The sequence below is a fragment of the Pistacia vera genome, unplaced genomic scaffold (assembly GCF_008641045.1).
Source record: "Pistacia vera cultivar Batoury unplaced genomic scaffold, PisVer_v2 Contig551, whole genome shotgun sequence".
Lineage (NCBI taxonomy): Eukaryota > Viridiplantae > Streptophyta > Magnoliopsida > Sapindales > Anacardiaceae > Pistacia > Pistacia vera.
The window spans coordinates 11,917-35,149 of NW_022196392.1; the positions used below are offsets into that span (position 1 = coordinate 11,917).

General features: G+C 36.6%; 3 protein-coding genes and 1 pseudogene across 3 annotated transcripts; all 4 read left to right on the top strand.

Moving 5' to 3' along the window:
* The first annotated feature begins 4,982 nt into the window (after nt 1-4,982).
* Nucleotides 4,983-9,120, top strand: LOC116108039. The gene is made up of 12 exons (XM_031394322.1): nt 4,983-5,031; nt 5,522-5,607; nt 5,967-6,039; nt 6,200-6,286; nt 6,605-6,721; nt 6,874-7,311; nt 7,432-7,838; nt 7,930-8,029; nt 8,122-8,181; nt 8,258-8,344; nt 8,427-8,555; nt 8,646-9,120. Exons 1-12 carry the CDS (start codon nt 4,990-4,992, stop codon nt 8,943-8,945), a joined length of 1,926 nt encoding a protein of 641 aa, XP_031250182.1. The 5' UTR covers nt 4,983-4,989; the 3' UTR covers nt 8,946-9,120.
* Nucleotides 9,121-10,880: 1,760 nt separating this feature from the next.
* On the top strand, nt 10,881-13,637 carry LOC116108012 (annotated as a pseudogene).
* Nucleotides 13,638-15,349: 1,712 nt separating this feature from the next.
* Nucleotides 15,350-16,974, top strand: LOC116108029 (non-symbiotic hemoglobin 1-like). The gene is made up of 6 exons (XM_031394311.1): nt 15,350-15,484; nt 15,557-15,712; nt 15,818-15,941; nt 16,035-16,149; nt 16,248-16,364; nt 16,783-16,974. The coding sequence occupies exons 1-6, from the start codon at nt 15,424-15,426 to the stop codon at nt 16,918-16,920; spliced, it is 711 nt and encodes a 236-aa protein (XP_031250171.1). The 5' UTR covers nt 15,350-15,423; the 3' UTR covers nt 16,921-16,974.
* Nucleotides 16,975-18,073: 1,099 nt separating this feature from the next.
* Nucleotides 18,074-19,021, top strand: LOC116108042 (hemoglobin-2). Its single transcript, XM_031394327.1, has 4 exons — nt 18,074-18,301; nt 18,380-18,494; nt 18,585-18,701; nt 18,806-19,021. The coding sequence occupies exons 1-4, from the start codon at nt 18,180-18,182 to the stop codon at nt 18,941-18,943; spliced, it is 492 nt and encodes a 163-aa protein (XP_031250187.1). The 5' UTR covers nt 18,074-18,179; the 3' UTR covers nt 18,944-19,021.
* The last annotated feature ends 4,212 nt before the right edge of the window (nt 19,022-23,233 follow it).

Here is a 23,233-nt window from a genome sequence, read left to right on the forward strand (position 1 = left end):
ATAAAAGTGTGACAGCCTCAGCTTCATGTGGTTTGAAAAAAAAAAAAAAAAAAACAATAAAAAACGGCTTCTACCTACCTAAAATGGTGTAAAAATAAAGTAAAACCTATCACATTAGAGTAATGGTACGTTTACAACCTATTCTCACAAACTTCTCTACAACTCAGACGTGACAATTGAGTTACCACTATACGTCAATTCATCCACAAAGTGTCACGGGCTGAGAGTTTCACATCAAAAGGCTAACCTATTAGTGAGGGACTCCCCTCATTTATAAGCCTAGGACATCCCATACGCTTTCGATGTGAGATTGTTACATTCTCTCCCCACCCATCCGGGACCCCTCGTCACAGGTGGGGCCCTTGCCTACCCGTCCACCTCACTCTTGGTGGAACCACAATCACATGTGGATGCCCCCGCAGGGGCGCTTGACGAGACATCGAAAGAGGAATGGGTTGCTCTGATACACACTGTTACGGGTGGGAGTTTCACACCCAAAAGGCTAACATTAGGTGGAGGGAATCCCCAATTATAAGATCAGGACCTCCCAAATACGTTCGATTTGAGATTCATTACACAAGGCACAATGTGTTTTGACTAGACTTAGAAACATCATCCTTATAAGAAGAAGTTCCTTATTAAAGGAATGACTGTTAACCTATTCTTAGAACTTCTCTCACAACCCGACGTGGCAACTGAGTTGGCATTTTCACGTACCTTCAATACCACCAAAACATAAAATGATTTTGACTGATTATAAAAGACTGTTTTATAGGGAACGACAGTTCCTTATTGAAGGAATGACCATTCCTTCCTAAAGGATATAGCCATTCAAAGAATGGTCGTTCCTTAACAAAGTATAATATTCTTTCATAAGGAAGGTATACCCCTTTAAGGAATGGTCATACCTTATGAAGAATTCTTAAGTATGGTCATTCCTTCAAAAGGTAGTCATACCTTATTAAAAAAAAAGATGTGCCTTCTCAAGGAACAACTATTCGTTATGAATGAAATGTCGTTCCTTTGAAGGAATGAGATAATGCACATCTATTGTCACGTTAGGGTGTAAGAGAAGGTTACGAGATTGGCTTTAAAACGTAGCATTTTCATCACATTAGAGAGTTTGGATCAATATAAGCTTTGACCTCCAATGGTATTGTAAGTGGAACCAAAATGAAAAGTATGCAGTCGAGTGGACCAAGATTATTCATGCATTTCTCTTTTTGAGATTCAGCAGATGCAATGTCAAAAAGCAGTCCCTACAAAGAAGCCAAGACCAAAACAGAGTCCCCACTAGAAACAAGTCAGAAAATTTCTTCATTTAACCAAAACAGAAAATAAAATAACAAGACAGAAAGCCCCTGGTCAATGCATACAGCTAGAGCATTGCCCATTGGATAGTCATAGATTATCTTGGGATCACAAATCTAAATTTAATTAAAGAAAAAATTAATTAAGTGAAACCAAAATGAAAATATTGGTGGGAAGCATGGGGTCACTTAAAACACTCACCAGAATTATACACCTGCCAGTTTTTGGCTCTTCTCAGACTTGTTCACTCCAAAACCTCGTCGCGACCAACCCAAGACACATTTTTATTATTTTCGCGTCAAAAGCCTTAACCCACCGAGCACACACATCAAGAACACAATGGATGAAGAGGGTATAGGCTTAGTTTTAGCCAGGGCCGCGGAGCTTAGGTTGAAGATCAGTAATGCATTCACAAAGCAAAAACAGGGAAACAAACAGAAGGTGATGTTGCTGTGTTGTTAATGGAGTGAAGAAAAACCCTGATGAGAAAGTGGCTGAAGAAGAAGAAGAGGTTATGATGAAGAAGCAGAGAAGTCTTGAATATTCAAATTGCGCTGAATCTTTGGAGGCTCAGCTTGTAATTTGCAGGTTTGTCAAGAAACTCCAAGTCAGGGTTTTATGTCGAAAGCCTTATACAGTTATAATTATGGTCTATTTCGTTAAATAATTGATTTTGAAGCATATACTGGTGAATGAATTGGAATTTTTTATAACCATGCGAGTTGTAACAGTGTGCTTAAATAATGAAATTGTGGAAACACTGAAATTGGCTTTGCTTCAAAATTTGTTCTTCTGCTTGCGTTTTCTTGGGCTTGGGAGATTTCACCATGGTTTCATAGGATTACATGCAATAATAATCGTATAATGCGTTATCAATGTTACTTTATATGGTTCCTGAGACTTGTATCTTAAATTACTAGATGTGACTTGTCTAGATTAAAGGATTTTGTGGTTGTTATCAGAGTTAACTTGTTTCAATTCAAGGTTATGAAAGTGTCCCTGGCCAGTTCTTATTCCTTCAGCGATTACCAGAAACCAGCAAAGAAATGTGATCTTCCATTTAAGGTTCATAATTATAAACATGAACAGCTATATGAAAGATATGATCCCATATAAACGACAGCAAACTTTCACGGATTTGAAACTTTGAGTTAAGCTAAGTGCCTGCATGCAGATGCAGTAGTGACAGGCAGCATGAGGGAGCTAGCTTCCAATTGTTCATGTTATATTGTAAACTGGCCAAAGATGGATCGATGGATCATGGATGGATGTGATGGCAACTTTTAATTAATTGAAACCCGTGTTCAACCAAGCTTTAGTTTGAAGTTTGAACTCCTTTTCTCACTTTTCAACCATCTGCAGCAAAAGGGATTTCTCAGATTTTCGAGCTGCTGCTGCTATACATATAGCTTTTTCAACGTTCATCAAATATTTTCCAACCCCTGGCCTGTTTACAGATAAATTAACGTTACAAATTAACTCAGATTTTGAATTAGCTCACTCCATAAAGCAGAACGGTGTAAACAGCTATGAGTAAACATTACACTAATGTTTTTCATGAAACAAAAATCTCCTTTGCAGCAGCACCTTATCCCAAAAAAACAAAAGGCAAGAAACTTTATTAAGTTTTTGACCGATGAGAGAGACAAAAAGGGGACCTAATATAGAGGAAGATAATGCAATTACTGAAAGAGAATATTGAATGAAAGCCCACCAAAACCAGTCATTTCATATCAAACGTGCATTGTTTTGTATGTGTTTTTAATTTTCTTCGCCTTTCAGCCCTTTTGAGGTTTTCCTTCCCTTTTTCAAGTGCTATTTGCCTCTCCTTTTTGTGTGTAATAGACCCCCTAGCGTAGCCACCACAATTCTCCATCACTGTTTTCTTCTTATTTTTTATTCTTTCTTTCTGTGTGTTGAGTTGCAGCTAGCTAGCTACCATGAATACCGCTGATGATTTTATTATTATTATTATTATTATTATTATTATTGATTATTGAATTAATTAAGTTATCAACTAATCCATGATTCATCATTTTGTACCACTTTTTTTGCATGGTAATATTTTCACGCCATATATGACAAATTCTATACTTTATGAACCTTGAATTCTAGTGAGATCCACACATCACCCATTAAATAGTAAGATTATTCTAACATCAAGTATAAGAGTACGATATAAATGAATAGTGATATGTCTGTTTTAATTAATTCGATATTTTCTACATTACATAAGCGTCTTACGTCTATCACCTATAACATATCTCGTTTATTACCCAGAATACACTTTCTGATTCAATGACAAACGGAGAGCAAAATTGGTTTAGACATTAGGACTTTTGAAGAGAGGATACCAGTGAGTCTTTTAGTGGTGAAAAATTGGATTTTGGTGATCGAGATTGGTTAGAACCTGACTTGGGAGGGATGGGTATGCGTTCTACAAATTAACACAAACTCTTTCATTCACTATCGGAATAGTATGTTACAAGAGTAAACGACTTTTTCCCACCCAAGGTTTGCCTTAATGACACTTTTATATCCAAAAAGTTTCAAAATACTAATTTACTATCCAAAGTTTATATTCCGTTTATTACCTAGAATATACTTTCCGATTTAGTGGCGAACAGAGAGTAAAATTGGTCCAGACTGTTAGGGCTTTTGAAGACGGGATGTCAATGTGTCTTTTGGTGGTAAAATGTTGGATTTTGGTGGTCGAGATTGGTTAGAACCTAACTTCAGAGGGGTGGTTGTGCGTTCCACAAATCGCTCGATTTCTAGCAATTGGCAAGGTCGATGCGTTCCACAGAACCTGAGAGTTTTGGTCAATGATGATCGAGGAAGAGAATGGTGATCGTGTGGGGTCATAATGATACCAAAATCGACCAATGATTGGTTAGAATATAAACTTTATTTTTTGGGTGGAAAAGTGTCATTAAGTCAAATCTTGGGTGGGGAAAAAGTCGTTTACTCTATGTTACAAAAGACTCCGTTATCCCAAAATTTTATTACGTTATTAAATTGCAAGCATACATGGAAAGCAAGCTAAAAAGTAGAACACAAATTGAAATGCTTCCGCATGGATCAGGACAAGGTCTTTCATGCATGGTGATGGAACTCAATATTTGAGTTCGGTAAATAACGGTTCATGTGCAGAGATTAACCAGTAAAGTAAATTAATAAACTAATTGATGTATTGGAGGAAACAAAGATGGGCCCAATTACAGTTGTTATTTTCATATTTATGAATTGATAGTTACAAGCATAAGCACCAAATGTACGGTCAACTAGCTTTCGTAGTTTGACGGTTCGTTTAAGACTTATGGATGTATTATTCAAGATGTTTTAGATTTGAATTTCCATGATTATTAATAAGGCGTAGCCACTGGAGACTTACCTAACGGTTAACTTCAAGATTCTGGAGGATTAGTTCAGATGCGTGCAAGCTGGTCCAGATACCTAAAAAAAAAAAAAATTGTGGAGTGAACAGTTTCAAGTAGAAGCAAGTAGCATGGATTCCTATTGCTTATATATATATTTGTCAATTGTCATTTGCCATTTGCCATAGTCACCTCCTTGTCTCTTGTCCCTTTCTTCTTTTAAAATCCCCTGATTTTCCACTTTTAAGCTAGCATCATCTTCTATCAAAACCCACTCACCAACTGAGATTTACTTCTTTTAATGCAATGCAAAAAGCCCACCATTTTTACAAAAGCTTCAAAGGTGACATTGCTTTCTAAGACAAACCCTTCTGGTCAAACAAATTGACACCCTTTTAAGCACTACGCACTATCCATATACATTATACAACACTGTTCTTATTGTGTTAAATTTCAATATGGTATCAGAGGGACAGTTTTATTTGTATTTGTGTTTGGTCTTATATTACATATTTATATGGGTTGGTTTTTCTTAGTCTTGGTTAGATTTAACAAAGAGTTGAATTGATCTTTGAACCACTAGCTTGGTTCTACTTTTCAAAAAACTATTCAGTGTGAGTAGTCTCACTCTGATCAGCATAATTTGTGTATGTATCATATAGGCAGAGATTATTCTTTAACAATTAATGATTTTGGATGTTTCTTTGGTGGTGTTTTTTTATCTTGGTTTAAGAACTTTGTCAATATCTGATGGTGGTATTTGCTGCATTTAATGCTGTTCCAGTCATATTTTCACTGTGGGGTCTAAACCTTACTTTGGTGCTACTATGCAGAAAATATATTGGCGGGGTGGCTCTGGTTTAAAGCCATTGAACTTCATGGAAACAATAAAAATTTCAAGACACAAGCGGTCTAACAGGTATTGCACAAAGTGGTCCCATTAGCTGTTAGATAGTATGCCTCTTTGGTTTCTCTTGTTTAATATGATTCAACTCATCACTTTTATCTGAAACTTTTTCTAAATGAAGCTCTGAAAAAGCTATTGTGCTTTAGTTGTGGTGATAATATATCTTTTTTTTACTCCCATGCTAGCTCTCTTCTTCTCCTTTTCTCTTCTATATATTCACTAATGAACCAGTACTGAAGACCAGCTGACTCTTCTGGCAAGTGGCTGCATCGTGTGTTTTAGTAAATGAACTCAGATAACATATATTAAGTTTCTAAGGTTCTTTTTGCTGTGTTTCATACTGACCTGATTTTGCTTTGCTTCATTGACAGTGATCCACTTAAAAGAAAATATGGGGATGATAAATTGAATAACACCCTTGAAGCATCTTACCACCTTAAGCTGGTAGGAATTTCAGTTTTCTTCTTCCGTTTGGCTAGTTCTTGAACATAATGGAGCATCATGCATAATTGCTATTTCTTTCTCAGCAATAATGCATTAAGAAATTAAACATCTGATTCGAGATAAGAGGAATCTCAATTTTTCTTTTTGTCTTCTGTCACAGAAGGAAATGGGACAGCATAAGCACTCTGTTGAAGCCAAGAAGAGGCAACCACCTAATGCCGAAGTCCAAAATTCATTAAAGCAAGAGGTATATATATTCATGATACATCTCTTTGTCTGAGTTGTCGCTTGTCATTGAGCAAATAACTACCAAACCACATGAAGTTCTGCGAAAATGGTGTTTTAAGACAACATATTTCTGTAGTTCTTTAAAACATATTTTGTTTCTTATCTCTGTTAAACTGGGAGCTCTTTAAGAGGCTTGGCTGTTTCTGATCAACTTCAAAACGTGGATGCATATGAAAAATATATAAATTCATGCAAAGGAAGAGTAGATTTAGAAAAGTGAAGCATTGCTTAGCACTTCCATTCTGTATTCTGAAATATGCCTAGCTGCCTTTCGCAGATTGTACAGCTTCAAGAAAGATTAAATCAGGAATTTGTGGTACGACATGCATTGCAGAAGGCATTAAGTTATAGGCCATTTTCCCATGATACTGTGACAGACAAATCAATCCCCAAGGTAACTCCTTTGAATTGGATTGTAATTAGCTCCTTCTCACTGGGAAAAATTGAAACCAAAGCATTTAATATTGTCAAAACTGATATGTCACATTATCACCCAGAAGATTTTCTTTTATTTTCTATTTGTCAAATCCCTTTTCTTTGTTTCAGGATGCCAAGGAACTGATCAGGGATATAGCAGTTTTGGAAATGGAAGTTGTGTATTTAGAACATTATCTTCTTTCTCTATACCGGAAAAAGTTTGATCAAAGAGTATCCTCTTTACCGACCATGGATGAAAGATTAAATCTAGCTACATCAACTGATGAGGGGATGTTTTCAGAATTTTGTCGAAGTGATATTACTTCAGAAAAAGAGAATTCTGTTGTTCAAACTAGTAATCTAAAGCCTTATGAAAATTCATTTTGCAATCCTCCAAAGGAAGGCAATGGCATTTGGGGAGCACAGAAACTTTTAGATTCTGGCATTCATCGGAGCCACTCATCACTGTCTCAACGTTCAGCTTGTTCAATTAGAACTTCCCCTCCATTAAAATCTTTAGCTAAAGCTGTAGACTCGTACCATTCCCTACCTTTGTCAATGTTGGAGGTAACTTGATAACTCACCATGAAAACAATTACCTGATGTTTGATTTATATTTGATAGTTCGGGTAAATGGCATCTCTAATATGTGATCCATTTTTTTTTTTTTTTTTTTTTAATCTTCAGCAAGCTCAGGCTGATGCTCCGAATGGAATCAGCTTGGCGGAGCATTTTGGGACAAGTGTTTCTGATTATGTTCCAGATACACCAAACTGGATATCTGAGGAGATGATAAAGTGCATTTCAGATATGTATTGTGAACTTGCAGACCCACCTTTGATGAATCATGAGTGCTCATTCTCTCCTATTTCATACTCATCATCACTGAATATGTTTTCTTCACGAGGTCAGGGCGATATTTGGAGTCCACAGTGTGGGAGGTTTTCTTCCTTCAATTCACACTTTGATAACCCTTTTAGCATTAGGGAATCCAAGGAATTCAGTGGACCTTACTCCACAATGGCAAAGGTTGAAAGGATTTGTAGAGATGATAAAAAATTAAAAGAAATTGAACATAAGCTGCAGTATTATAGGCGAGTCTTTTAATCTCATGAAATCCTCAATCCCAATTGCATATTTTTTTTTTTATACATTAAGGTTATTGTAACAGCTATTCAATTGCAGGTCACTTGTTTATCGTTTGGAAAAAGTTGATCCAAGAAGGATGAAACATGAGGAGAAGCTAGCTTTCTGGATCAATGTGCACAATGCTCTGGTGATGCATGTAATTTCTCTAATTCTAAAGCTATGAATATAATTTTCTCATTGTGAGGCAATTAACTAGTGCAACTCATTTGCTAATCCTTTGTCTTGCAGGCATTTTTGGTTTATGGAATTCCCAAAAATAATCTGAAAAAAGTATCTTTACTACTCAAGGTGAGCTTTTCTCTGGTTACTTTAGACAAGAAGCTGGCTTGTGATTTTCTATTCACAAAATCTATGGCCGATGCAGGCTGCATATAAAGTGGGAGGCCAAACCATAAATGTAGAAATGATTCAAAGTTCTATTCTGGGATGCCGAATCCCACGTCCAGGACAAGTAATTCCCTTAAAAGATTTATCAAATACTGCTTGTTTGTGAGACATCATCATCTGACTCCTTTGGTTAATTCTGCTTGCAGTGGCTGCGTTTTCTATTTTCTTCCAAGGCAAAATTTAAGGTTGGAGATGCACGAAAAGCTTATGCAATTGAGCACCCTGAACCTCGTTTGCATTTTGCACTTTGTTCAGGAAGTTATTCTGATCCTGTGGTATATATGCTCCCACCCTTCATTTATATATTTCAAATGTCTCCCTTGTTAAATCCACAACATTTTTTGACATGTTAAATGGTTCTCCAGGTCCATGTATACACACCCAAGAGAGTTTTCCAGGACCTGGAAACAGCAAAAGAAGAGTACATTCAATCAAACTTCAGCATAAACAAGGAGCAGAAAGTTCTTTTGCCAAAGATGGTAGAATCTTTTGCAAAGGATTCAGATATGTGCTCAGCTGGTTTGCTTGAGATGATTAAGCATTCCATGCCAGATTCTTTCAGGAAGAACATTCAACTATCTCAACACAAGAAAACTGGAAAGATCATTGAGTGGATACCCCACAACTTCACATTCCGTTTTCTGCTATCAAAAGAACTGGCATAGCAAAACACCTCCGCAGCCAGCGGCCGAGAACCTCCTCTACTACAAGAATTATCTTTACATTTCACTAGTTTGCTAGCTTGGTAGATTAGAATGACAGAAGAATCACAACTAAACTTCTTGTTACATCAGGCTTTAGCTGAGGGCTGAGCTTGTTTGATTCAGGAGTTTTTTTCCATAATAGCATGGTTGCGATTCGGCTGTCATTTTCAAATTGCTTGAGTTCTTTATGTACAAATTTGTTAAATGAGATAAGGGGGAGAGATGAATATCAAAATGGCTTATGGCTGTAAGAAGTCTGTACTTTGTACAAGTTTCATGATTTTTTTTTTTTGTTGTGTGAAGCATATCCTTTTCAGCCTTTTTTTTGGTGCAACAACTTGAATTGAAAGTGCTTAAAAGTAGATAGATAAAAGTGTGACAGCCTCAAGCTTCATGTGGTTTGAAAAAAAAAAAAAAAACACATAAACCGGCTTCTACCTACCTAAAATGGTGTAAAAATAAAGTAAAACCTATCACATTAGAGTAATGTTACGTTTACAACCTATTCTCACAAACTTCTCTTACAACTCAGACTTGACAATTGAGTTACCACTATCACGTCAATTTCATCCACACCCAAGTGTCACGGGCTGAGAGTTTCACATCCAAAAGGCTAACCTATTAGGTGGAGGGACTCCCCTCATTTATAAGCCTAGGACATCCCCAATACGCTTTCGATGTGAGATTCGTTACATTCTCTCCCACCCAATCCTGGGACACCCTCGTCACAGGTGGGGCCCCTTGCCTACCCGTCCACCTCACTCTTGTGTGAACCCACAATCACATGTGGATGCCCCCGCAGGGGCGCTTGACGAGACATCGAAAGAGGAATCGGGTCTGCTCTGATAACACTTGTTACGGGCTGGGAGTTTCACACCCAAAAGGCTAACCTATTAGGTGGAGGGAATTCCCCAATTTATAAGCTCAGGACCTCCCAAATACGGTTTCGATTTGAGATTCATTACACAAGGCACAATGTGATTTTGACTAGACTTAAGAAACAGTCATTCCTTCATAAGGAATGAATGTTCCTTATTAAAGGAATGACTGTTAACCTATTCTTATGAACTTCTCTCACAACCCTGACGTGGCAACTGAGTTGGCATTTTCACGTCAACTTCAATCACACCCAAGACATAAAATGATTTTGACTAGACTTAATAAAAGACTGTTTTTTCATAGGGAACGACAGTTCCTTATTGAAGGAATGACCATTCCTTCCTAACGGATATAGCCATTCCAAGGAATGGTCGTTCCTTAACAAAGGTATAATCATTCTTTCATAAGGAATGGCTATACCACTTTAAGGAATGGTCATACCTTATGAAGATTTCTTAAGGTATGGTCATTCCTTCAATAAGGTATGATCATACCTTATTAAAAAAAAAGATTGTTCCTTCGTCAAGGAACAACTATTCGTTATGAATGAATGTCGTTCCTTTTGAAGGAATGAGATAATGCACATCTATTGTCACGTTAGGGTTGTAAGAGAAGGTTATGAGATTGGCTTGTAAACGTAGCATTTTTCATCACATTAGCAGAGTTTGGATCAATTTATAAGCTTTAGACCTCCTAATGGTATTGTAAGTGGAACCAAAATGAAAAGTATGCAGTCGAGTGGACCAAGATTATTCATGCATTATCTCTTTTTAGAGATTCAGCAGATGCAATGTCAAAAAGCAGTCCCTACAAAGAAGCCAAAGACCAAAACAGAGTCCCCACTAGAAACCAAGTCCAGAAATTTCTTCATTTTATATCCAAAACAGAAAATAAAATAACAAGACCAGAAAGCCCCTGGTCACATGCATACAGCTAGAGCCATTGCCCATTGGATAGTCATAGATTATCTTGGGATCCACATAATCTAAATTTAATTAAAGAAAAAATTAATTAAGTGAAACCAAAATGAAAATATCTGGTGAGAAGCATGGGGGTCACTTAAAACACTCACCAGAATTATACACCTGCCAGTTTTTGGCTCTTCTCAGACTCTGTTCACTTCCAAAACCCTCGTCGACCAACCCAAGAACACATTTTTATTATATTTTCGGCGTCAAAAGCCTTAACCCACCGAGCACACACATCAAGAAACACAATGGATGAAGAGGGTATAGGCTTAGTTTTAGCCAGGGCCGCGGAGCTTAGGTTGAAGATCAGTAATTGCATTCACAAAGCAACAACAGGGAAACAACAAGAAGGTGATGTTGCTGTTGTTGTTAATGGAGTTAAGAAAAACCCTGATGAGAAAGTGGCTGAAGAAGAAGAAGAGGATTATGATGAAGAAGCAGAGAAGCTCTTGAATATTCAACTTGCGCTTGAATCTTTGGAGGCTCAGCTTGGTAATTTGCAGGTTTGTCAAGAAACTCCAAGTCAGGGTTTTATGTCGAAAGCCTTATACAGTTATAATTATGGTCTATTTCGTTTAAATAATTGATTTTGAAGCATATACTGGTGAATGAATTTGGAATTTTTTATAACCATGCGAGTCTTGTAACAGTGTGCTTAAATAATTGGAAATTTGTGGTAAACACTGAAATTGGCTTTGCTTCAAAATTTGTTCTTCTGCTTGCGTTTCTTTGGGCTTGGGAGATTTCACCATGGTTTCATTCGGATTACATTGCAATAATAATCGTATAATGCGTTATCAATGTTACTTTATATGGTTCCTTGAGACTTGTATCTTAAATTTTACTAGATGTGACTTGTCTAGATTAAAGGATTTTGTGGATTGTTATCAGAGTTAACTTGTTTCAATTCAAGGTTATGAAAGTGTTCCTGGCCAGTTCTTATTCCTTCAGTTGATCATTTGTCATGCCGGCAGTGTCTTCTTTTATCATTTATAAAAGCAATGCCGTTTATTACACTGCACCGTCTAAGCTGGATTTGATTACATGTTATATATGCATTTGAATTCTTTTGCTGTATATATAGAAAATTGAAAGTGGATGTATTTTTAGAAGAGAATGCTTTATTCATTGGTTTTTGTAAGATTAAGAAGGAAGCAAATGATGGAAGTTCTCATTATAGTTTAATGTCACATCTACTCCTTTATGATTTTGTGCTCTGCTTGCTCTTGCTCTGGTGATATTTATTATACGAGGTGGGGCTCAACCACATATGTCACGTGTATATGTGTGTAGGAACTATAAAGAAGAGAATGATAAAGTGGAGCTATATGTTGGTACTTATACATGTTTCAGTGCGTTTAGAATACCATGTACCAGTCATTGTTTTGTGGGCTTCATCTATAGAGTATACAAGATGCCATCTTAATAATATAGTAAACTGCATTTCACATGTTCCCTGCTATGTTAAAGGATTTTGAGATAAACTTGTTGATACTTGATCATATTTACCTTAGCAACTATAATATCTCAATGGAATTCTATATATGATATAACTGGAATATCATGTTACTGTTGTACTGTTAATGTATGTTGACATTACCTAATACTTTGGATTAATTGATACTACCAGCCAGAAGAGGACAAATTTCCTAAGAATGACCCCAGACAAACAACCTGTGGCCCAGGTATATGCATCCAATCAGTCCTAAGGAAAGATGCCTAAATAGTGCTAATGATGAATTGATTCTTCTTACCGTGTTTGATGACTAAAATTTTGGAAAGCACTGATTTTTATGTTTCCGTTTGCTCAACTAGTGCACTGATTCTGCAGAAATTATCCAGTACCTTATGTATTAGCCTGTTTCCCTACTTTCTCGGCCACACATTTGCATTAATAGAACTTACACTTTTGAGTAGAATTTTCCTGCTGATGGCCCTTTCCTTTTGTTGGTAGGATCTTAATTTTCGGTCAACCAATGTATTTATGTTTTCCATGTTTGTTCCTTGCTTATCTGAACTGTAAAAGCGCTATCTAGTCCTCGTGTGAAATGTTATATATTATATATATATATATATATATATATATAATATGTAGAGATATATATTGTATATTTCATACGCAATAGAAAAGTTTGAAAAACTTGTGGATTGATGATTAAAATTTCTCTTTGATGCTAGAATCTACACTCCAGCAGCGTTATGATAGGAAGTTGCACTTGTGAAATGGTTTAGCCGCAAGATGTTGCTAGAGAAGCTCAAGGAGTACAAAGGGGAGGACTTGGAAGTTATACATGAAGCATCTCTTTTGCTGGTGAAACTGTAGAGCACAACAATGATCTCCTCCTTCCTCCATATCCTAGTCGTGTTCCTCGATCATTGATCTTAAGCAATGGTTATCTCTCACAATCTAATTACAAACCCAAGTCTGTGCTGATGGAGTGATCACGGATGAGCTAACTAGTGGGCGAAGAAGAATCTAAATGATATGAGAGAAACCAATGCAAATAGATCCACAACTTCAAGGAAAGGGTTGGGACACTTTATTAGTTCGGTGGCCAAGACGGTGATTCCCCTGGCTGGTTTGGTATATGCATTAAGCATGTCCGGTTTTGCTCAAAATCTTGGGAAGAAAGGTATCCCTTTGAAGCTTTCGGGAATCTTTCAACGGCCATCAAATGAAGAGAAGAAATCAGTTGTTCAATGTCCACCTGGGAAAGTCTTTGTGGTTGAGAATGGCGAAGCTAGATGCATTGTGAAGGAGAGGGTTGAAATCCCATTTGATTCAGTTGCTGCAAGCCAGATATAAACTATGGGAGGTAAATTGTTGTTCATTCTCTAACATGTGTATATCTCATTTCTGAATTTGTTGAATGAAGTTTTTTCTCTTAACGCCTACTAGTTCTTGAGCTTCATGTTCTATACTTTGTTCTGTTTCCTGTGGTCTCATTAACTTGAGTTTTACTGATTTGAGAAAGGATATATTATACTTACAATCCACGTGACAGTTCATAATTTGTCAGTTCGCAATGGTCTCGTCTGTCAATTGTGGTCTTGTTTGTTCAACTGTAAGTTGTTAGTTGGAGTTGTGAGAGAAGATTTTTAAGATTTGTTTAGGATTGAGAAAAGTTACTGTCTTTAAGTCAATGATTGTAAAGTTTTAATTTTAAAGTACTAATTCTTCATAGTTTGTTAAACTTGCTGCATTTATACTAACCAACTGTTGCTTCCTTTGGCTAGATAAAGCTCTTCAAATCTTGACAGAGTTGGTTGAAGTCAAGGAATTCTTTAAGTATTTTATTGGTAGGTTTTTTTTTTTTCTCAGATAAATCCAAAACTAGGGCATCAGATCAGACATTGTGTGGTTCTCACACTAGTGGAGCAATTCATGTGGATCACCCGATAGAGTAATCGCATATTCCCATCCCACCCAAGGTTGATGAAATCTCAAGTTGTACTATAGGTTTCATTTATTCCAGATTCTCACCCTTAAAGTGATGGAAAAACGTTTGATGTAATGGTAAAAGGGTAAATTGGTCATTTTACATGGGTAGTGCACGTTAGCAGACCACCGCCTGTAACAGTCATTTGGCGCACATTAGCAGTCGGGGTTCTCGACGTTTTTCGCTCTTTTTCCGCGATTCTTTCACCCACACCTTTGTTACCACCATTTGACTCCTCCATCTCCCCCTACAAAACCCCTAACCTTTCCAGCCACGGCAGCTCACCTTTGCCGTCCACCACTTCATTGAAAAACAGCACTCACGAACTCTCGGCCGACGATGACGATGAAACGGTTGCTTGGACATAGGGGTTTTATAGATTTGGAGACGGTGGTTGCATTGGTGGGTGTCCAATTGATTTTGTCGTCGAATCGACCGGAATCCGATGAAGAACCCAGAACCCTAAGCCACGGCGCCGGCGATTGGAGGGGCAATGGTCGGGAACCAAAGGGGTTTTTGGACGATGGACTACGGGAAGGTGATGAAGGTGACCAGGGGGTTCGACGTCGTCGGAAACAGCCCAGATCGATGTGTAGTGCCCGAGGTGTTTTTGAGATAATTTGAAAATATAATGAGTTTTTTAATTCTACTAATTTAGGGGTTAAACAAAATTTATTAATTTAGGGTTAGGGCATTATGGTAATTGCATCTTCTAACCTTAAAATTCATAATACTGTTTACTTTAAGGGTGACAATCTAGAATAAATGGAACCTATAATACTAACTAAAGATTTCATCAAACATTGGGTGGCATATGTCGTTACTCCTCCCCTGATTTGATAATAATACAGTAGCTAGATCAATCAAACAAGAACCCCTGGTATTTGTTTGCTACCAACAAGCCCATTGTTTTCAGATAAAATAAGAAAAACAAATAATATATAAGAAACTTTGACCCTTTCACAGACTGAAAGGTTAATTTAGACCCCTTTTTATATGCATAGCCAGTTGAGGACTTCAATTACCAATTGAAGTTGACTGGTGCAGCTAGCTATCCTACGCTTCGATAGATTCTTTATAGACTATTCCTATAAAGAAACCTCTTTAAAATTTTATGCTGATATTTTGCAAGGTCTTTCTCAATTCTCTGCTATGGATCTCATGAACATTAACACTGTTGCTTCAAAAACTACCACCATGCTCCTCTCCAATGGTTAGCATCATTTTTGCACTTTCTGATTTCTACTTTGACTTATCTTTTGCTGAACACTATTTCTCATCTCAGCTCCTGGCATCCTATGCGATTCAAGGGATGTTTCTAAGATGTGTTCAACTCCAAATTCATCAAGACTAATGCATAAGCAATATATGGACTTATCATGGATCAGGAGAGATGGATCATTGAAGCGGCTAATTTGCAGAACTCCAAATTCTATCAGAAGTACTTTTTATTTATTCTTTCTCTGCTTTTTTTACGGAGACAATTTTCATTTCATTGTGTTTTTTAACATTATTTATGTATTTATGTATGTATATATATATAAAGGTGTGGAGAGGAGTGGAAGATTCAAAGTGAGAGCTTTTACAGAAGAACAAGAGGCTTTGGTGGTTAAGTCTTGGAATTCTATGAAGAAAGATGCTGGAGAACTTGGTGTTAAGTTCTTTTTGAGGTCATCAACAGCCTTCCTTTATTATTACATTTTAGTTTCACATTCCTTTCATTCTAACTGAAGGGTTGGTTGTTAACTTTGAAAACTTTACAGGATCTTTGAGATTGCACCATCAGCAAAGAAGCTGTTCTCCTTTCTGAGAGATTCAGATGTTCCTGTAGAGCAAAATCCAAAGCTAAAACCCCATGCCATGACTGTCTTTGTTATGGTCTGTTAATTCTCTTCACATCCATCTATTTTAGCTGAACAATCAGCAATGTTATTTGCCTAGGATCTTACAATTTGTGCCTTTATAATATATTGCAGACCTGTGAATCTGCTGTGCAACTTAGAAAGGCTGGCAAAGTTACTGTGAAAGAGTCCACTCTAAAAGATTTAGGTGCCACTCATTTAAAATATGGAGTTGTCGATGAACACTTCGAGGTAACACTTTTGCTTATTGAGTATCAACAAGTTAAAACAAAGTGCAGATCAATCCTCAAATTGCTTGTTTAATTAATAACTGCAAATAGTCCTCTGGACTCTCCCAAATGTTGGAGTTGTCGACCACTTCAACATTAATAGGCCACACTTTTCTCTTGTAGCGGGGGGTAGCAATCAATAGGACAAATTCATTCATTGTAAACGTGAGAGGTGAGGTAGTATTGAAATAATATTGACTGTGCTGGACATAACTTGTTAATTGGGTAAACCAGGAGAAATCGAGCGTTTTCTTCTTTCTCTTTACTGTTTCTGTTTGCGTGTTTTCTGTTTATTCTGTTTTTCGTATATTTCTATGTAGGGTAAGAAGTTTGAACAGAATTTGCTCAATTACGAATGAAATTTTATGTATGTGTTACAGGTAACAAAATTTGCCTTGTTGGAGACCATAAAAGAAGCAGTACCAGATATGTGGTCACCAGAGATGAAGAATGCATGGGGAGAAGCTTATGATCAATTGGTGTCCGCCATCAAAAATGAAATGAAACCTTCTGTATAAGTTTCATACGTATCAGTGATAGCTTTTAATGAAAATTAAGTTTGAAATATTCAATCTTTCTCCAAATAGATCACTGAGCACTCTGGTTATCTTCTGGGTTTTCTACCATTTACTGCCTCTTTACATTCCTATATCTGTACTAAAGAGCAATAAATAAAATTTTTATTGATGATCAAATATTATCAGGCCTTATGAACCCATTGAATGTTTTCATGAGTTAAAACATGAACACAAATTGCCCTGCAGGGTCATGTCCAACAAGCCATGAGCCAACAAGTAAAGTCAAGTTTTTCTTTCTTCTACTGAGAGTAATCAATCACTTTTTGATGACTTTGAGGATGGTAAATGACAGAACTGTTTTGAACATGGATTATTAAAGTGTGAACAGAACAAGATCCAGAATCTTGTAAAGAAGATGAGAATTAAGAATTAGATGAATATAACATTAAAAAACAAATGTTCATGCCAAAGGGAAACCGAACGTTAAATCCTAAATCCAACTTAGTAGATATAGATACATTGTCCATTTTGAGCTACCACGCGGATTTGCTTTTGGGTTTCACTCGAAGGTATTTCAACCAAAACACAACTATTTAGTTAAGTGGATCCCAAAGTCTTATAAATTTGAATCCAAACTTCTTTTTTTGGTATCGGGGGTGTTCGAGCTAGCTTGTGCGCACCTTAACTATTCTTTCGATGCCCTGAAGTTAACGGTCAAGTAAGCCTCCAGTGACTACCCTAGTAGTCATGGAGATTCGAACTCAAGACCTCTTGACTAATACACCCAAAAATCCTAAACAAACCATCAAACTACTTAGAGATAGTTGATCCAAACTCATTGAATAATGTGGAATGTGACAATAAAATACATCAATGTAAGCCAGACTTTACTAAATTTTTTTCCTAAAATATAACTTGAGTTCTTGGATATGCCTTCAAATACAAGTGGGAATCTGGGTATGCAAGTATCTAATATAAAATATTTGACCTAAAAGACTTACCAAATGGCGTCCCCTCCAAGCATACTGAATGAACAAGTAAACCCATCAAGTAGTCAAAACCAAGTTCTCTTTGCACAGCACATTGTTTCTGAATATGACCAACAAAAGTGGCTCCTCATTGCCATGGAGAGTTAATCATCTCAATATAAAATTGCGTATGCAGGATTGTTACAAGCATCTGGGCACCAATTTTTTCAAGTCATCATTTTGTGTATCACATTCAATCTTTAGTTAGTATCTGTTCATTGATCATCACCAATGGCCATGAATACTTGTGAAGGCAAAGGAAGCTTCACTGAAGAGCAAGAAGCTCTAGTTGTCAAGTCATGGAATGTAATGAAGAAAAATACTGGAGAATTGGGTCTGAAATTCTTCTTGAAGTAAGCATATGCCTGTACTTGATCTTCCTTAATATTATTATAAATTTTTCTCCACTATTGATTTCTTTTTCTTAATAGGATATTTGAGATTGCACCATCAGCCCAGAAGCTGTTCTCATTCTTGAAAGACTCAAATGTGCCTCTAGAGCAGAACCAGAAGCTCAAGTCTCATGCCATGTCTGTTTTTGTCATGGTGAGTTCATTAATAGGCAATATTATTGATTAAATCAAGCTTATGCATTTTCTTTTAATCTAATTTTTGTTTGTGTAATGTATTTTACAGACATGTGAATCAGCTGTACAACTAAGGAAAGCTGGAAAAGTAACAGTGAGAGAGTCAACTCTGAAAAAATTAGGAGCTACCCATTTCAAATATGGAGTAGTTAATGAACATTTCGAGGTATGAAATTCATTCTGTTATTGAAAACAAGAAAGTAAACATGCATACTTTCTTGTTTTCTCTGGAAGTTAATTAATTTTATGGCCATATGAACTGTTCAACAGGTCACTAAATTTGCACTATTGGAAACCATAAAGGAAGCAGTTCCAGAAATGTGGTCACCAGAAATGAAGAATGCTTGGGGAGAAGCTTATGATCAATTGGTTGCTGCTATAAAAGCTGAAATGAAACCTTCCTCTTAGAATTGCTGAAAAAATAGAAACAATAAATGCAGTTGTATACGTTGTATTTTGTATCTTTTAGTGTTAGTTGATGATAATAAACTGTTTGATTATTGTCTCAAGCCATATTCCTGGAGGTTTGCAGAAGAGATGGGACTGATTAAATTAAATTCCTTTAATTTAGAACAGTAGAAGTGCCCCTTTTGAGTGAAAGAACTGGGCAAAAAGTCTGGGTCCTCCCCAAGAACGGTCCCTATAGGACCGGGCCTAAGCCCGAGCCTGGGACTGGTCCTAGGCCCAAGCTCGATTAATTTCAGAATACCTCTTACCAAATAATCAAAACCCTCCTGGCAAATAACTAAAACCCCTTATAATATATGAAATACATTAAAATTTTACCGATCATCCCCTAGTAAATTACAAAAACCTCCTTACATAATTATATTACTAAATATATAAAAAATTAGAAGGTTAAATGGATATTTACTAGGCCTGCATAGGACCAGCCAATACAGATTAGGCTCGGGCTTGGGACCGATCTAAGCCCTCACAAAAATGATGGGCCCAGGACCGGTCTTTGAGGGTCTGGGCTTCGGACCGCCCGGGCCCAACTTTGCCCAAATTGACTAATAAAATTGCAATCTTAGCCAGATCAAGCAGTGTTAGATCAAATTAATAACATCAATTAGGGATTGGAATTCTTTTCTACAGAAAAAATAAAAAAAATAAAAATTAGTGTACCATGAAGAGTAAACAGCATAATTCCTCTATGAATAATACCGAATGTGAAAACACAAAGGGCTCCAATAATATTTTATTTCCCCTTACAATTCCAAAGCTCTAACAACTTCTATATTGCTGTCAAATATGATCAACTGGCCTTTATCACTCAATTCTCCGGCCACCGTGCACCGCCAGCCTGAGCTTTTTTTGTAGATGGTGTTAACTAATCCGAACTGTAAAACATTTAACACCATTTTTGTCCTAAGTACATTGCAATAATTTATCCGATGAGTACCCCATTTGGGCACTAGCTTTAATGGCTAATTTACACAGTTCCTGGAGAGAAAATGGAAGGTGGGATTTGGTCAGTGGCATGAGAAAATAAATCTGACCCAGTTGGAGTTCTTCTTCCGCCGCCATGTGTGGCAAGTGAGAGTCAATGTACATGAGTTCTGAGTTGCAAATGAAGCACTTGGGATTCTGATAGAGGACATGGCTGGCTTTGGTTGGTTGGTTGAATTCTTGCAGCCTGCCATCCAAGTGAATTATTTTGGCAGTTGATGATGACCATTTTAGGCCTTCTCCAGCCTTGTTTGTGCAGTGAGAAGACGCACAAACTCCCATTGGAATGTCTTTGTTTTAGAGAGGAAGAGAGAGGAAGAGAGAATTGGTCTATGGATTCTGAGAGTTTGAGATGCATTTATGTAGGCAACTTATGTGTTAGTCCAAGATTGTCCACTAATGTTTTGATTTTACAAATACAGCTAGTCCTCTTCATCAGAGGTCTGGATCTTACGAACTCCAACTAATTTTGTAATGTTTTGACTCAGGGTGAGCATGGGTAAAGGGCGGTTCTTATAGTGCTAGAACCGGGAACCGGAACCGGAATAGGATTCGAGGTCCAAGTACTTGGTAAGAATTGGGACTGAATTGTAATTTTTGTAAAGTATGGGGTTGTATGTGTAATTTTTTGGGGTTGTATTTGTCATTTTTTTAAAAGTAGGGGGTAATTGTAATTAACTGGGTACCCAGAACCGAAACCGAAACCTACGTTTCATGTTCCAATTCCAATTCCAAATTTTAAGAACTGACCGGTTCCGGTTCCTTCAAAATATGCAAGGAACCCAAAACCACTCACCCCTAATTTTGAGTATAAACAAAATAGATGTTATTCACTTATCAGTTCATAGATTTACTCGAAACACGTCTAATTAGTTAAGAGAATTCACAACTTATGAATTAATTCAAACTCTTATTCACTTTTTTTTTTTTTTTTTTTTATAACCAGGATTGTCTGGGTCTGCTTACGCATACCTCAATTAATCTCTCGGAACCTTGAAACTACCAATCGAGTAAGAGCTCTAATGGCTACCTCTATTAACAATCAAGAAAGAACTCGAACTTAGAATCTCTTGATTAATACACCCAAAAGTCCTTCTCGAACCATTCAAATCAGACTCTTATTCACTCCTCGTACTATCTTATAAAGTCGAAGCCAACTATAAAAGTGAATAGATATTTGTCAGTTTAAAATTTAACCCATGAGAATTTGCTAATGATACATGTTAAATTAATGTTTGGTTATGTTTTTTATTTGGAAATTTGTAGAATATTTGACAAAGATAGCAATAGCAGTATAGATATATACAAGGGGGGAAGCTGTCTACAACTTGGACAGTCTTGAGAGGCTCAAAATGTTCCTTGGGAGAAAGAATCCAAGGCTGAGGCTCCATGCCTCTCATTATCCTCAATCACTATTTCTGACGCTTCTGAATCCATTTTTTAACTCTAAATATTTTAAACAATGTGTTTCTAATGTGAGTTAAAAAAAAAATAAAAAAAAATAATACTTTTATTAAATCAATGTATTCTATATACATTTGCGAGACTTCGGAAAGATTCTTATAACTATCCACTCATGGGTGGCCCAGCAGTAAGGACGAACCACAGGGATTGTATATGACTTCAATCCACAATTCTAGGTTCGATTCCTCGTTAGACGTAAAGGTAATATATTTAGAGATGACAATGGGTCCGATATTTTTGGGTACCCGATCCGACCTGTCCCGAAAAGGTCAGGCTTAACTATCCACTCATGGATGGCCCAGCAGTAAGGACGAACCAAAGGGATTGTATATGACTTCAATCCACAATTCTAGATTCGATTCCTCGTTAGACGTAAAGGTAATATATTTAGAGATGACAATGGGTCTGATATTTTTGGGTACCCGATCCGACCTATCCCGAAAAGGTCGGGCTTTACTTGATGTTCGCGGGCTTGGGCTTGGGCCTGGGCCTGATTTTAAGGCCCACCTTGAGTACGGGTTGTGCCTGGGTATGTCTTCAGGCCTCGGCCCAGCCCGATAATTTTAGTATTAATTATACTAAATTACCCTTATACTATATATTTAATTACAAGATTATCCTACATATATATACTCATTTTCTCCAAACCCTACATGGATAGATGGATGCACTTTGTGAAAAGTTATTTATATATTTGGTGAGTATTCAAAAATAAATTAATATTTAAAAATTGTTTATAGAATTAAAAATATAAAAAAAAAATTAAAATTTATTAATATTTAAAAATTCACATTATAAAAATGAGCAGGCTTGGACTGGGCCTAAGGTTACAAAAAGTTCATCGGGTCGGGCTTGGGCTTTACTTGTGATACCCGTGACGGGCTTAGGTGGGGCTTGGGCCTTTGTTATGAGGTCGGGCTTGGGCCTGGGCCAAAAGATACCTAGTCCCGGCCTGGCCCATTGCCATCACTAATATTTACTTATGATTTAGTTAAAGGGCCGCGACGATAAATTGTTATGGGATAGCTTCCCCTAAATATTTGAAGGTGTTGTTGCTATGGCTATCAACACTCATGGACATGGTGTCAAGTCCATGGTGACTTCAGGCCCATCTCTAGTCTTTTGAATTTTTGATAAACCAAAAACCATTTCCTTTAACAAGTGAATACAAGAACGAAATAGGTAAAAAAAATAAAGTGATAGAAACCATAAAAGGAAGGAGACTAGGAGACCAATTACTTAGAAATATCTTGTTAAAAATTTTTATACTAAATTTCTAAGGAAAATATTTCTAAAAACATTTAATAGAAGTATTCTTCTGATTTTTTTTTTTTCATTTGTTATTTTAAAAAACCAAGACTATTTTTTTTTTTTTTTTAACTGAGGTATTCATATCAGTTTACGCATATATCAATTAATCTTCAAGAGAAAACTATATTACAGTAATCCACCGTCATGGCTCCTTAGGAAAATCATTTATTTACCTAACAAAAAGACTATTTCACCGCATACCTAACATCTTTAATTAAAAAAAATTAAACCCTTTTGAAGGGGTAGTGTGAACAAGACATTTAACCTTATTAAATCTCTTAATTATTGACCATAAATCTATAATTAAGCAATTAAATATTTAAACACATGATAATATTTTCATATATTTATTTTTGAAAAAATATAAGGTTTTCTTTTGTCCCTTAACAAAATTCAAACCCTCTCTCACATGTTCAAGTATTATTACATCAAGAGCTACAATATTAATTTCAAAATTCAAAACATGCCTAA